General features: G+C 33.8%; 1 protein-coding gene across 4 annotated transcripts in view; it reads right to left on the bottom strand.

The window, feature by feature from the left end:
* Positions 1-15,862, bottom strand: part of RTN4 (reticulon 4) — a 65,179-nt gene that overhangs the window by 9,456 nt on the left and 39,861 nt on the right. For all 4 annotated transcript variants that reach the window (XM_079110203.1, XM_079110204.1, XM_079110205.1 and 1 more), the window contains 2 exons: positions 9,037-9,244; positions 3,937-4,075 (listed from right to left, as the gene is read on the bottom strand). In XM_079110203.1, the coding sequence (XP_078966329.1) occupies positions 3,937-4,075; positions 9,037-9,244 (347 nt within the window). The remainder of the gene's footprint in view (positions 1-3,936; positions 4,076-9,036; positions 9,245-15,862) is intronic.

Below are 15,862 nucleotides of genomic sequence, written 5' to 3'. Positions count from 1 at the left end.
AAACTACATTACAGAAACATAAAAACCTGTACAGAAAACACCTAGTCTTGGTCTGTAGTAAAATTATTAGATGACTTCTTGGAATTTGGGCTTTCAAGAGGCATGAACTTTCTTAAAAAGCTTATAGCCTCCCTTAATTAGACCCAAGCAGAGTCCAGTAGGGACTCATCTTTTTAAAATGGGGGTTGGTTGGTGGAATAACCCAGGTTTACAGCTTAATGCCACAACTTTCTAAAACAATGATTCTCCAGACAGTACACCCAGAGAAAATCAGTTTCAGGGAATGGGATTCTCCTCTCCCATCTTCCCAGTTATTAAATTTTATAGGTCCCGGGTGATTCTAATGTGCAGCCAACACTGAGAACCACTGTTTTAAACAGATTCCTTATCAAAGATCCCTTACACAGATTAATCACAGGAAATGGATTAAACTTTAGTAGGTGGTTTAAATTTGTTCCAACTACCATACCATTTAAATCTCACCAGTGCATCACAGATTATACTACTCTCCTGGTGGTTATAGGTGTTATTTAAACAAAGTTAACATATATCACTAGGTCAAAAGTTATCCAGTCTCTTTTCAACTTCTCAGAGACTAACTATATACATTAGACTCTAGAATGGGAACTCATATACAGCTTTCTTAACTTATTACTATCCTTCTTTACTTGTCCCTTTCATTATTCACTTCCCCACTACTTTTTGCCTGGCAATTAATGGAACATACCCACTTTAAGAAATATAACTTTTAAAACAAATCCTGAAGTCTGATCAAAACATTTAGTTGCAGTAAAATTTTATACTAACAAATGTTTGAACTAAGTTCTGAATGGAAGTAGAAATATTTTGCCAGTGATTTTGCCCATGATGTTTGACTAGGAAATGGATTATTGCTCAACTTCTGGACACTTCAAATCTTTTCTAGGACTTAGAAGCTTGTAGCTAATTCCAAAGGAACAAAACAAATGAAACTATCACACAAGAATTTTAAAGAAGAAATCTACAGAACACATATTATTTTTATGTGCTCAAGTCAACCTTCCTTTATGTACAAGGAAAATTATTCCCAGCACACTGATGCCTACCAATTAATGTCAAGTCTCATAACAGATCAGACGAGCAGGTTCTTCCCTCATATTTCTGGGGAAAGATATGAAAAAGTTTCACACGGTAGGAAGAATTTAATTTCTGAGGAAGATTTTAATCAGAAGTGGTAACTAACACAGAATCTAAAAATGCAGATTATATAAATTTGAGGGTGCCAAAACATCTTGCATTTATGAAAGCAATGAGTTACAGAGACATTGCTTTCAAATTTTTGTTTAAAAGCTATTATTTTATCTAAGCCACAGGGCATGATACAATGTATATTTTCTAAATGAATTTCCACTATATTTTCTAAAAATTAGAATGGTTTCCATTTTCTTAGGAATCATACAAAATGATAGTCTATATTTTCTAAATGAATTTTCACTACATATTCTAGAAAGCAGAATGGTTTCCCTTTTCTTAGGAATCATACAAAAGTCAAAGGAATTCCAATCAAAAGCTGATACATGAGTTTTAAAATTAGTGTTATTAAACAAGACCAAAAATTCATCTAGAAACTAGAGACCAGGCTACGTTAACAAACTTTCCCCAGATTTAGAATGTGAAGCATTCTAAAGCATTCTGAAGCAAAATGTTATTAAAAAAAAAAGTAAAATAAAAATTTTATTTGCTTTAGGATAAGAGATTATTACTTCTACCAGTTGTTGCTCAAAAGCAAAAAATAATTGTTTCTACTCTCAGAAGGAAAATCATTTGCTTTTCAAAATGCTCTCCAAATAAACTCCAATAAGTATGGCTATCAGAAGGCAAAGAAATCTCTCTAAGAAAGGTAGAGTCAAGAGTGCTATGTTTTCCTTCACCTTTTTTTTTAATATGAAAGATCTTAAGTAAGAATTCTGTATTTATATATAGTATCCTTATTCAGTGAATACAGAATCTGTACTATTCACATACAAAAATGGTAGTAAGAAAGGGGTTTAGGGTTGGGGTTGTAGCTCAGTGGTAGAGCGCTTGCCTATCATATGTGAGGCACTGGGTTCAATCCTCAGTACCACATATAAATAACAGCAAAAAGAAACTATCCCATGCAGTTTACTCATAAAACTTCCTCATATTCTGTTTTCAACTATAAGTGTCTAAATCAGTCTTCCCTTAACATTTTCTCATTTCCTTAAACAAATACTTCCATGCCTATAGAACTATCTAAAGGTAGGACTGTGTAATAGATGACAACAAACTTTCTCCAAAAGAACAAAGTAAGTTTTCTTTTGATTGATTAAAGACACATGGAAACTTTACTCTCTAACTTATAACAACTGGAAAATATAAAAATCATTCTCTGGTCAATTTACTTTTACTTGGTTTTTAAATAGTTTTCTTCAAGAATGACTCTTTCCCACCCCCCAAGAAAAACATTAAATTACAGACATATAGTTGCCTTTACTACTATATTGGGCAAACAAAGCCTATAAAGACAATGGCTATGTCTCCTCTCTCAAGCTTCATGACATTGTTTGAAGTCACCTTTCCCAACCTTCAACTGCCAAATTCAGAGAAGGACTTTTGCTGTTTATATTTCTGTATTGCTGTTTATACAGTTTCTTCTCAGTCAATTCCTACCCACAAACCCTCTATCTTAAATTGCACCAGTACTTCCTTGATGATTTTTTCACCCACATTCCACCCTAGCAGTCAAACCATGTATAGTAAATATCACTTTGATAGACAGATACCAGATTTTCTAGACCATTTGTACAAGGTTCCACAGTATTTAACTCCAAAAAATGTTTAATCCTGTTTTGAAACTAATTAATCAAACATGATAAATGACATAATTGTGATCTTTTTATTTACAGACTCCCATCAGATCATTTCAAAACATTACTAAATGCAACCATTCTAAATAAACAAGAGATAACATGCGATAAAAGGAAAATCAAGTAATTTATTGCTTATATCATTACTTAGATTCCAAGCCTAAAATGAGAAGTACACAGCTGAAAATAATGTATCATCTACAAGTTTATGAAGGCTAAAATGTTTGTTTAAAAGGGGGGGGGGGCACTTTAAGCATTTAAACCTATTCTGACCACTTCAGAAACTGTTCTGAGTATAAAGCCCCAATCCTATTCGTCCAACATTCATGACTTGCATGGTAAAACTGCAATAGAAATACTAGAGTATTTCTCTTGAAAATAAAAGAGTTAACACCATACGACATTTCTATTCAGGCTTAGATCGAAAAGGATTCAGTTTGTTTTAAGCAGAGTTATAGACAACAGCACACGAAATACAAACAACATGTTCTATGTGAAGGAAAAACATAATGGTTCCAGTACTTGGGGTTTGTTATATGACTGTGATTTATTGTTTCAAGTAAGTTATAACTTTGGGAGAGTTTATTTGTAAGATGAGACTCTTAATGTGTATGTAGCAAGATATAAAAACTAAAGAATTTCCAGCAATTCAACCAAAATTAGTTGAGGTGTATTAGAATATTAAATATTTTCCAGAATAAACACTTCAAGAGTTTAAGATATGAAGTACTTTATGTGTGTGTGTATATCCCATAAAAACTAAAGAAATAGAAGGTGCTAAACTCTCACAGACTAATACAATCTTTATTTTTAGTCAAAATCCTACTTCCCCACTTTTAATACGTTTAATTTCCAAAAGCATGAAGTTATAATTAATTTTTCTTGAAAAAGACATAGCACTTTCTTCATTCAAAATATGTGATTGGATACTGAATTTTAAAACATAAGTTTATAGTAATGTGAATTTCATTACATCTGAATCATTTACTTGAATACAGAAAAAATTTTATACTCAACTCTTGATGTTAAATTTTGGATATGTCAAAAATAAAAAGCAAACTAAATTTACCTTTAGAGAATCAACTAAATCATCAACTAAGAAGAGGCGTCTGAGTTCTTTTATGGTGCAGTTCACATGACCGAGAGCAGAATTGCTGTATTTCTGAATCAATTCCTCAGATATAGCAACATCAGATTCCAAATAAGCCCTTGAAAACAAAACACACAATTGTCACTGACTAATTTGTCTTCAAATACAAATCAGCAATTATGTCTGTAAAATAAAAGAATAATAAAAAATCTTACTATAAAAACCTGTTGCATTGTTGCTAGGCTTGGTGGTCATATATACCTAAAATCCCAGATAGAGAGGACCACCAAAAATCTAAGGCATGTGCAAGGTCTTAGTCAATCCCTAGTACCACCAAAAAAGATTAAAAAAAAAAAAAAAAAAGGCCCATTGTTTCCACAGTAAGCACAATACACATACACTTTGAAGCCAGACCAATCTGAGCTTGAATCAAGCTCTGCTGTTTATTTGGCTATCTAACTTTAGTCTTTATTAGATCTTCCCTCTAACCTTTACATTTAAAAATGGAGATTATCAAAATAAGGACTCAATGAATAAAATGCTTAACACAATTGGGCAAAAAGTAACTCGGTAAATGGTACTTATTAGCATGGGTTTGATTTTTTTTTTTTAACTAAATATCATGTTGTCAACAAATTTTCCTTTCAAAGATCCTATTTGTTTCCAAATCCTACATTGTCTTGGCCTATTCTTTATGAGCAACTGCCCCCAAACGTTAAGTATCAGATTGTAAAATGACTGCTAAAGTACAGTAGCAATCCCAGTAAAAAATGTTTACTGTCCTTCTAAATGTCCTAATTTATAATATCAATAGGGCTGGAATTATTAAATTTAAGAAGACAACTGTAAGAGATGAGGGGAGTCAAGTCCACAGGAATGTAAGAACCTGTTTCATTAGCTATTGTTTCAAAGAAGCCTTTTTAATCTTGGAAAGTGCAACCCAATCAGAAGTGTGAAATGTTTCCTCCTACCTGTTGGATACAGCTCCTTTTTTAATCCCTCCTTATCTCTTCCCACCATATGGGACACCAGTTGTTTACACTGGAAATAACAGTCCTCTGAGACAACTTCTTGTTCCATAGTCTTGTTTCTGCAGTATGCCCTAAATATGTCTCCTTGTTTTTATTTATAGTGTCACCATTCTGTTTATTACTTACAAACTGAAGTACTCTATCAGTATGCAAACCAGTCTGAGTGGTCGCCAGCCTAATCTTTACTATCAGCCCATGCCAGATGTAGCCTTATTTGAGCAAGCTATCCACAGAGTGCTGTCTCAGTGGTAGTTTAGGAGATTTGCTACCACCTGGCTACATAATCTTGCAAAAGGCACTTAACTTCACTGGGTTAGATTCCAACCCAGGAAATTAAAGGAGCAGATCTTTCTAGGTTCCTTCAGGCTCAAACATTCTATGATTCTATGGTTCTAACATTTCAGAGTCAACATATGTCTTTCCAACCTTTCTTCCCACTACTCTGTATATTGCAACCAATATACTAAATACATTTTAACCTTAATGTCTTTAGGTCATCATGCAGCTTTCCCAATCCACAATGCTTTCCTCACCTTTGGTGATAAGCTTATTGAGTCAGAGAGGCTCATCTCATATCCCACCAAACAGGAAGCCTCATCTGATACTTGATTCCCTAAGACCCTAATATAGTTTTTCATTCCTATATATCCTGGATGAGACTTTCTTCTGTGTTAGTCCTACCTGTATCTACCATAACCAACTCTGAAATATAGATATGCATATATTTGCATATTTTTCCCCATAGCATATGAACTGTTGAGAACCACTTAAAAAATGACTATTTTTAGTAGTACAATGGTCTGGAACACTGTTAAACCATTGTTATTTATTAGTCAATAAGTTAAAACCCTCAAAAAAGTCACACCAATCTTTAAACCACCAATAATTTATACAGTTTTGAGCAATATAGAAAATTGATTGATAAAACCTTGGCTGGAATGCTGCTTCTTTGTACCACTGATGGTGGTTCTTGTTAAAGACAAGATGCCTGACCAGAAGACAGAAAAAAAGTACTGTCCATCAAATGCATCTTGTCATTTACATTAATTCAACTGGCATTTGTGTGATAGTAATGTAGTGCTACACTGTGAAACACTATTTTCCAACGACCATAGGGATCTTCACTTGTGTGACTGGGGAACTAGGAAAAGCTGTCCAGCAAGCTTAAACTAGGGGTCGTCCTCTATAAAAGCAGTCAAACTAAGAATCAAGTGTTTCTAATAAGAATATAAAGAAATGATTAGTCTTTTCCAAAAATCTTCAAAATCAAACAAGGAATAAAAGTTAATTTAGAAGTTTTGGCTTGGCAACATTTTTATATTCTTCTATATAACTAATAAAATCACACATTAATGATTGGTGGTATAATATGGCTCTGCTATTTTGAAGCTAAATTTTCAAGTAACCAAATTTTGTTTCCCCTCTCTGTAAAATGCAATTATACCATTTATTCTACAGAGTTGTCACAAAATTAAGTATGTACAGAAAAGACCACATAGTATGAAACCCACTAAATAAATGAGCATGGTTATGTTCCACTAAAACAACATTTATTTATAAAAGCAAGTAGCAGAAGCCATTCAATCAGAGTTGGTCTCTCACCCTCAAATTTATATAACATCATTACTTCATCAATAAAAGAAAGCTAGAGTAAAATATATCACTGATCTGTGTAATTGGCAAAATAATTTAGTAGGTCTGCTTTCAATGTTTGAAAATCAATTTGTTTACCCACTAATATTAGATAGGAACATATTCATTCATACCCAAATGAATACTTGCCTTGCTAAATTATGTTATTTTTTGTTTGGTTTTCCCCAGTACTAGTGATTGAATCCAGGGCCTGTGCATGTTAGACAAGCACTTTATAAACTGAGCTACATTCCCAGTCCTTTTAAATTTTTGAGACACAGTCTCACTAAGTTTCCCAGGCTGATCTAGAACTTGCCATCCTCCTGAGTATTAAGGATTACCAGTTTGTAATATTCCCTACCAGGACTCAGATAGGTTTTACTTTTTTAATTTATTTAAAATAATTTGTTTTCTTTTTTGTATGGGGGATTGAACCCAGGGGCACTTAACCACATTCCTGGCCCTTTATTAATTTTGAGAAAGGGTCTAAGTTGCATAGGGTCTCTCTAAGTTGTTGAGACTGGCCTTAAACTTGTGATCATCCTGCTTCAGACTTTCAAGTCATTGAGATTACAAGTGTGCGCCACCATGCCCAGCACCAAAGTAGTTTTTAAATGCTCAAAATCTATTAAAAAAATTTTTTTTTGTCCAGGTACAAAACAATGAGAACATTTCAAAGCCATAGTTAATACAATAGAAAATTCTCAGGTTATTTTTGGGTCAAGGTTAGGGAAGAGCTGGATCTTGAATAAAAAAAAAAAAAAGTGTGGCACATTGGAAAACTAAGAACAACAACATGAAATGGGCACAAAAACCCAGAAGGGATAAACATAACAAAGATATTTGGAGTGCAATGTCTGATGAAGAGAGAGCCCTGTGCCTAAAAATATGATAAAAGCTGTATTTTCAAAAACGTAACCTAATAACATCTATTAAGAGTTAAAATAATCTGAAGTAACCAGAAGTCAATCTGTTAAAAAGAGTAGTCTAACCAGAGGTAGGAAAACTTACTTTCTTTTAGGGCCAGATAGAATTTTAGGCCTTGAAGTCCCTATGTGTGTCCATCACAACTACCGAAACACACTAAATGAATGAGCATAGTGGTGTTCCAATAAAACTTTATTAAAAGTAGGCTGCAGACTGGATTTGGCCATGGCTATAGTTTTCAGATCCCTACTCTAGACTGAGGGAGCAGCAGAAAACAGATATTATAGTAATCTTCCTTACATGAGATGAAAACAAAGATAACATCAAAAGTGGGAGCTTAAAACCTAGAGTGACAGTGGTGTTACTGACACAAGTTAACAAGTTTGAAGAAAAAAAGTTAAAGAAATGATGAGTTAATAGTTACAAGGGGTAGTTGGAGATTGATTGCTAATATGAAGTTTCTTTTTAGGGTGATGAAAAAAGCAATAAAGAAAATATAATCCTTACTTGTCCTAATTGTGTTAAAGTATACAATTTCCATTAAAGTAAGCATATAACCAAACATCTACTTCTAATAAATAAATTTTCCAACAAGTGTAATTTTTAGCTAATCATGCTTAAACCAAGTCTTTTTTACCAGTAAGTTCTGGAATTAGAGGGTGATGATTATACAACTCTAAATACATTAAAAACCACCACTGAGGCCTGGGGATGTAGTTCAATGGCAAAACTTGCCTAGCATTTGCAAGACCATGGGTTCAATCCCTAGTACCTAAATAAATAAAAATAAAACACCACTGAATTTTATAGTACCTGAGTTATATCTCAACTTAAAAAGTGGGTGAAAATGTGAAGTATCAATTGAGAACAGAACACTCAAGCCAAGAAGTGTTTCAATAGCAACTATAGATATATAATGCTAGGTGGAATTGTGAAAATAGGGGCAGAAGATTAATAGTTGAGACAAGATGTTGGGGAAAAAAAAAAAAAAAAAAACTCTCCAAAAAAATAAAAAGAAGTAATGCCTTGGGGAATGAGAAAAAATCAGATAGAGAATGTATGGTAAGAAAAGATATGGCAAAGGTATGAAAAATTAGATAGTGGTATGATATCAGGAAGCATAAAAAAAAAGCAATAAAGAAAATATAATCCTTACCTGTCCTAATTGTGTTAAAGTATACAATTTCCATTAAAGTAGGCATATAACCAAACATCTACTTCTAATAAATAAATTTTCCAACAAGTGTAATTTTTAGCTAATCATGTTTAAACCAAATCTTTTTTACCATTAAGTTTTTCAATGTGAACTTTAGGAAATCTCAAAAAAGCAGATGCTTTTAATATAACTTTCTAAAATAAGAGTATGCAATTACCTTTAAGCTGTAAAGAACTCACACCTGGAATATACAGGTGGTAGTAGAATAAAGTATTCATATTGATCCTATTTACAAGGTTGCCAATATGTGCCTCATTTTTCCAGACATCTCACCTGAATGGGTGGCCTTCATCTGATTTCTGGATAGCTTGGATCACACCCTTATATATCCTAAAGCTGATAGTCACAGAGAGCAGGGCCAAGGCAATGTAGGCTGTTACACTCACAATGCTGAATACTGTCAGTGAAAGCAGCAGGAATAAGCTGGCACCAAATACCACTCCAGTCTTCTTAATGTCTCTCCAGTAGAGGAGGTCAACAACTAAAATGGAAAAAGAAATTTGACATGAGAACATTATTTCATCCATTTGAATTTGGCACATTTATAGTCATTCACTCTACCTACAAAAAATAAAAAGGCGCTGGGTATGGTGGTGCACACTTGTAATACCCGAAACTCAGGAGGCTGACATAGGAAGATCTCAAGTTCAAGGCTAGTCCCAGCAACTTAGTGAGACCCTGTCTCAAATAAAAAATAAAAAGGGCTGAGAATGTAGCTCAGTAGCTGAGCACCCCTGGGTTTGATCCCTAGTTCCACAAAAAAATAAAATCTTTTTCATTCCAATCTATTTCCTGCATGACAAAATCATTTTAAGTATTCAAGATTTCAATGTATGAGGCCCAGCAGAGTTCTAATCCAAAATGAGGTTACTTAAAATCATCTTGAGGTTTTTCTTCATATAATGCATTATATATATTCAAATAATAGAAAAATATTAATAAATACTAAAATGAGAAATTCCAGTGATACAAAAATGTAGAAAATCTCTAATTCAAAAAATGGTGAAAAAATGAATAAAATCAAACCCTTACTTAAATCTATACATCTGAGATTTACAGCTCTTCTTTTATGATCTCTCTATGAGTTAAAATTATAACTCAATCTATCCACAAAGTTTCCTAAAAAGTAAAGAGAGGGAAACAACCTTTTAGATACTTGAAAAGCTACTTTCCTCCAAGAAAAACAACAGCATAAAAACTTAGGGTCAAAGAAAAAAGAAAAATGTGGGGGCTGGGGTTGTGGCCCAGTGGTAGAGCGCTTGCCTGGCACATGTACAGCATTGGGTTCAATTCTCAGCAGCACATGAAAATAAAGGCATTGTGTCCATCTACAACTAAAAAAAATCAAAAGAAAAACCCTAAATGTTACACTGTTGTATAACACTTATTAATAGTAAGGAGACAGACAAAGCCTAACTTAGCAAGTCAGCTCTTGGCCCACAATCATAGGGTAACTATGAGGATCAAATAACTATATGCTTGTGCTCTCTGGATCAGGTTATGCTCGACCCAAGAAGAATTCTGTAGTATGCCAAAGGGCTCTTGAATTCACAGGCTAAATGAAACCATCTCTCTCTAGATTGTAACTGGAAGACAATTTTTTTCTGATTCATTTATTTTTATGATTACACACAATAATGGGATTCACTATGACATTCATACATGCACATGACAATTTGATCAATTAACATTTTTACAGTAAATACAGATATACTCAATGTTTAATACCTGTTAATTTTAAGATAAAGGGGGTGGCATTTAAAAAAAAAAATCACATTTTTAAGGACTGTTTTGGCTTTGATCCCCAGGTCTCCCAGGCATATATGACCTCCCTTTACTGTTAAGGGTACTTTTGTGGAGAAAACTATATATGTGAACTATAAAATGTTAGATATAATCACAAAGTCCTTAATTCCTGTGAGTATACATCACAAGTGCTTGTTGCAGATATTTTAAATGGGGCTGGAGACGTAGCTCAGTGGTAGAATGCACTCCGAGCATGTGTACAGCTCTGGTATTTTAAGTGTTCATCACTCTGTTTTAGCACAGAGCAGCATTTATAGCATTAAAAGAATAAAAAGTTTCCAGACTTTTGATTTCAAGCCTTCCTCAACTGATTTGTTATCAACCCTGCCTAAAACATCCACAACGGTTTTGATGTATGCAACTAGTTTCTCCTAATATACCAATACAATAGCATACCCCAAACCAACCAGAACTTGAAGTAGTCTATGTTGTCAAAATGACATTATGAACAATGTCATATTCAATAAAAAGGTAATAGCAATGCTAATTTTTTTTTCTGAAATTCAGCAAACACTGAGGTAATACAGTTCAAGAAACTCAACTAAGTAGAATGGGTTAGAAAACCTGACAATGGGAATACAGACTTTTCTTAAAGGCCTATCCAACTCTAGAATGGTATAAGTCTAGGAAAGATGGTAAGACATGTAAAAACAAGTCAATAAAGGCATAATAAAATAAAGAACTGCACTGGATAAGAACTTAGGAATGGAAAAAATTGGAAGAAATTTCAAAAGACTGGAATAAAGAGAAACTGAGTTGGTCTGTAATAATGAGTAGGATCTAGGAAACCTAAAAGGACAGGACTAATTTCTGCCAACAATGGTTCTGATAATTAATGTCATTTTTTCTGAGCACAAAGAGGCTATCTTACCAAGATTGCCCTTGGTAAGAAAACTGTTGCTGGACATGGTGGCACATGCCTATAATTCTAGCAGTTTGGGAGTCTAAAGCAGGAGGACCAAAAATTTGAGGCTAGCCTCAGTAACTTAGTGAGATCTGTCTCAAAATAAATAAAAAGAACTGGGGATGGAAGCTTAGTAGTAAAGTGTGTCTGGGTTCAATCCCTAGTACCAAAAGTAAATAAATAATCAAACTAATTTTTTTTAAAAAGTTGGGAATATAGCTCAGTGGTAAAGTGCCCCTGGATTCAATCCTCTCAACCCCCACACAAAAGATCATTCTTTCCAGTGAAGGTCTCCCATATCACATAACCGTGATTTGTGTGTAACAGACAAACACAGAACTTAGGCTTGAGAGGTGGATCTCCTGGACTCCCAACTGTGGCTTCATAACCTCAGGTAAGTCACTAAAACTCTCTATACCTCAGCCTCTTCACCCTAAAAAAAAAAAAAGTGTATAAAAATAGAAATCATGGGCAGGGAATGGGGCCCAGCATTTGTTCGGCATGCATGAAGCCCTGGGTTCAATCCCCAGCACCACCAAAAATACATATATAAATAAATAAAATCTAATGAGATGTCATTTAGTAAGATTATGAATTTTTTTCATTAATAAGATAATTAATAGAAAGCACTTAATGTAGTTCGTAGCATATAATAAATTCTTAATGCCAATTAAGATTGACTGTTGAATGTCAATTTTCTTATCCAGGTTATTTAAGTAATAAATACATTTAAAAATTTCAAATTTATGATTAACTTGTAAATTAATGATCTTCTGTGTTACACTGTAACCACTAATAAAAAAGGATTTTAAAACTCACATCTAAGCTTTCACTATTATAAGGTATATAAAAGTTGACAGCCTAAATGAATCAGTAGGTAAGGCATACTTCAATCTATTTTAATATGAACAAATGCTACTTTATAAAAACGGTACTCAAAAATATTCATTAATCTTCAGAATCATAACTGGTGAGAAGCTAAAATAAATGCAGATGTATTCACTACTCCTGGCCACAGTTTAAAAAGTGATTATGAAATCACTTACTTTAGGCTTGAGAGGCATATAAAAATTAATATAAAAATAAAATTAATGTCTAACCAGAGACTATGCAAAGAGGCTTGATGACTAGATAAGAATTAGTCATCTAATCTATGCATTCTATATAAATGAATGCAGACGAAAAAAACACACACCAGGACTCTAGAAACTCACATCCTAGTAGGCTCTGCAATTATGTAACTTTGGATGAGATTCCTACCTCTCCTGGATTTCAGTTTTATAATTCATAAAAGACATTGGTCATCTAATTTCTCTTTTCCCTTCAGAAATTAATATGAATCATAATCAGCACAAAGATACACATCAGTCCTACATTCAAATTCCCCTCAGTGGATCCAGATCAATGAGGTTTTTACCACCAGTATTAATCTGTACCAAATATAATTTAAAAATAATCCCTTCTCCTGTTTACATTATGCCAAACACTGTAACCTATTTGTTTCAATTCTCAAAACCCAAGGAGAGGCAGGCTTTCCAACAAGTGAAACCCAGCTTTTACATGACTGGACCCAGGTAACATAATTATTACGTGGCAGAGCACTTACTAATGGAATAAGAACGCAGATTTTCTATTGAGAAACTCATTCACTATGAATGATATCAAACTGAAGGTTCAGCACACTGAAGTTCCTCAAAATACTACATATTTGTTTGCTTAATGAACAGGCGGAGTGTAGGCATATAATTACTTGTGGGATGAATCACAAAAGCCAAGAAGAAAATCTAAGTGATATTAATAAGATGGGTTAATTAATAAGGGACATAAATTTTAATGTGAATATTAACCTTCATTTAGTCTGAGTTCTACTCCAATATATCTGAAGGTATTTTCCCATAGTATAAAAATTTAATCAAGTTGTTAAAAATGTCTTTTAAAATTCATGAGAATTTGACTGAACAATTAGATAAATCTATGCAATAAAATTAAAGAAAATGACAGAGATCTACATTACCATAGAAAGATGTCTACAAATGATACAGGAAAACAATGTTATAAAAAGACTCATACAAGTAAAATCCCACTTCAAAAATTAAAACATTTTTATCTATGAAGTCTAAAAGGATAGCTATTAAACAGCGCTTTTTACCACTAGGTAGTGGGATTTTTAGTTTTACGTGTTTCTTTATTCTCTTCTATGCTATCTGAAATTGTTCCAATGGCAAGTATGAATTACAATAATACACAGGAAAAAAAATACCCTTTCTATCCCAATAATATAATACACTTTCAAAATCTTACAACACAAGTGCAATTTTCTCAGAAAGCCTTTCTACTGGGAAGAGACCATACTGTCTGCTAGATTAAGCAATATATGGGTCCATCTTACAGTTAGAATTTTTAAGAGCATCCATGTTTTCAACATAGTCTGATGTTTTGGGTTGAAATAAGTCAATTTCCCCCAAAACTGATATTAATCAGTTATTAGAGTCCAAAATAAATTTAACTACATGAAAATATAATAAGCCCTGACTTAATACTTCCTTTCCTCCTGTCACATAATTCCTAGGAATAACATGTATTTAAAAAATGCAGGAACTCTGAAAATCATACATCTAGCCTATACATGAAAAGAGGTAGACAAACTATCACAAGGCAGGTATCATTACAGAAATGTTGGAATAAGCCCTACAAATGCTATTAGTGGAGCCATCAGGCCCTTAGAGCACTGAAGGCAAAAGAAGGAAGACAATGAGGCACTGAGTGTCACACAAAAGAAAAAATGAAAATATTCTAGAGTAGGAAGATCTGAGAGGAAACCTAATACTACTACCAAAGGCACCGTGAAAAGTATAGGAGGATTTCAAGTTTGTTTTGTAAAGGAATTTGAGAGCTGGTTACTGAAGTAGAAAGAATGAAAAAATATTAACTTTTTAGCCAGCTGGGTTGTCTTGACACTTGCCAACAATATTGCTATTGTTTTTTTTTTGGGGGTGCTAGGGATCGAACCCAGGGTCTTGTGCTTACAAGGCAAGCACTCTACCAACTGAGCTATCTCCCCAGCCCCACAATATTGCTATTTACAGTCATACTACCAAAAGAGCTATACAGATTTAATGCAATACCTATTAAAATCCCAATGACATTCTTCATAGAAATAGAAGAAGCGGTCATGAAATTCACTTGGAAAAATAAGAGGCCCAGAGTAGCCAAAGCAATCCTCAGTGAGAAAAGTGAAGCAGGGAGCATCACACTACCAGATCTAAAATTATAATACAGAGCTATAGTAACAAAAATGGCATAATACTGGCACAAAAACATACAGGAAAACCAATGGCACAGAATAGAAGACACAGAGACAAACCCACACAAATACAGTTATCTCATACTAGACAAAGAAGCCAAAAACATAATTGGAGAAAAGATAGCCTCTTCAACAAATGGTATTGAGAAAACTGGAAATCCATATGTAACAAATGAAATTAGACCCCTGTATCTCTCAACCTGCACAAAACTCAAAGTGGATCAGGGTCTAGGTGTTAAATCAGAGACCCTACACCTACTACAAGAAAAAGCAGGCCAAATTTCCATCAGGTCAGCTTAGGAACTGAATTCCTCAAAAAGACTTCTGAAGCTCAAGAAGTAAAATCAAGAATAAATAAATAGGGGGCTGGGATTGTAGCACTTGCCCAGTGGGAGAGCACTTGCCCAGCATGTGTGAGGCACTGGGTTTGATCCTCAGCATCACATAAAAATAAATAATAAAGGCAATTGTGTCCATCTACAACTAAAAAACAAATTAAAAAAATAAAAGTCAACCCACAAAGTATTTGCAAATCAAGTATCTGATAAGGGACTTGTAAAAATGGGCAAAGCAGCCAGCACTGTGGTACATGCCTATAATCCCAGTGGTTCTGGAAGCGGAGGCCCTAATAAGCAACTCAATGAGACTCTGTCTCTAAATAAAAATATAAAATAGGGCTGAGGATGTGGCTCAGTGGTTGGAGTACTCCTGAGTTCAATCCTCAGTACAAAAAAAAGCATTTGAATAATTTTCCAAAGAAGATATACGAATGGCCAAAAAGTACATGAAAAGATAATCAACAACACTTAAGTCATTTGGGAAATGCAAAACCAAAACCACAGTGAGAATACCCACTAGTATGGCTATAATAAAAAAGATGGACAATAACAAGTGTTGGTCAGAAGCAATGAACTAGAACTCTATAGAACTGCTAGTAGGAATATAAATCTTAGTCACTGTAAAAGAGTTTTTAGCAGTTCCTCAAAAAGTTAAGGTTGCACAGATAAATAAAATATGGGATAGTGATTTAATGGAAAACTAGAGCACCATAAAAAGGAAAGAAGTAACTGATACAGAGGACCACT

This window comes from Sciurus vulgaris (genome assembly GCF_902686455.1).
Source record: "Sciurus vulgaris genome assembly, chromosome: 14".
In the NCBI taxonomy this organism is placed as follows: domain Eukaryota; kingdom Metazoa; phylum Chordata; class Mammalia; order Rodentia; family Sciuridae; genus Sciurus; species Sciurus vulgaris.
The sequence above is the reverse complement of the archived record's forward strand: the minus strand, read 5'-3'. Positions and strand labels throughout refer to the sequence as shown.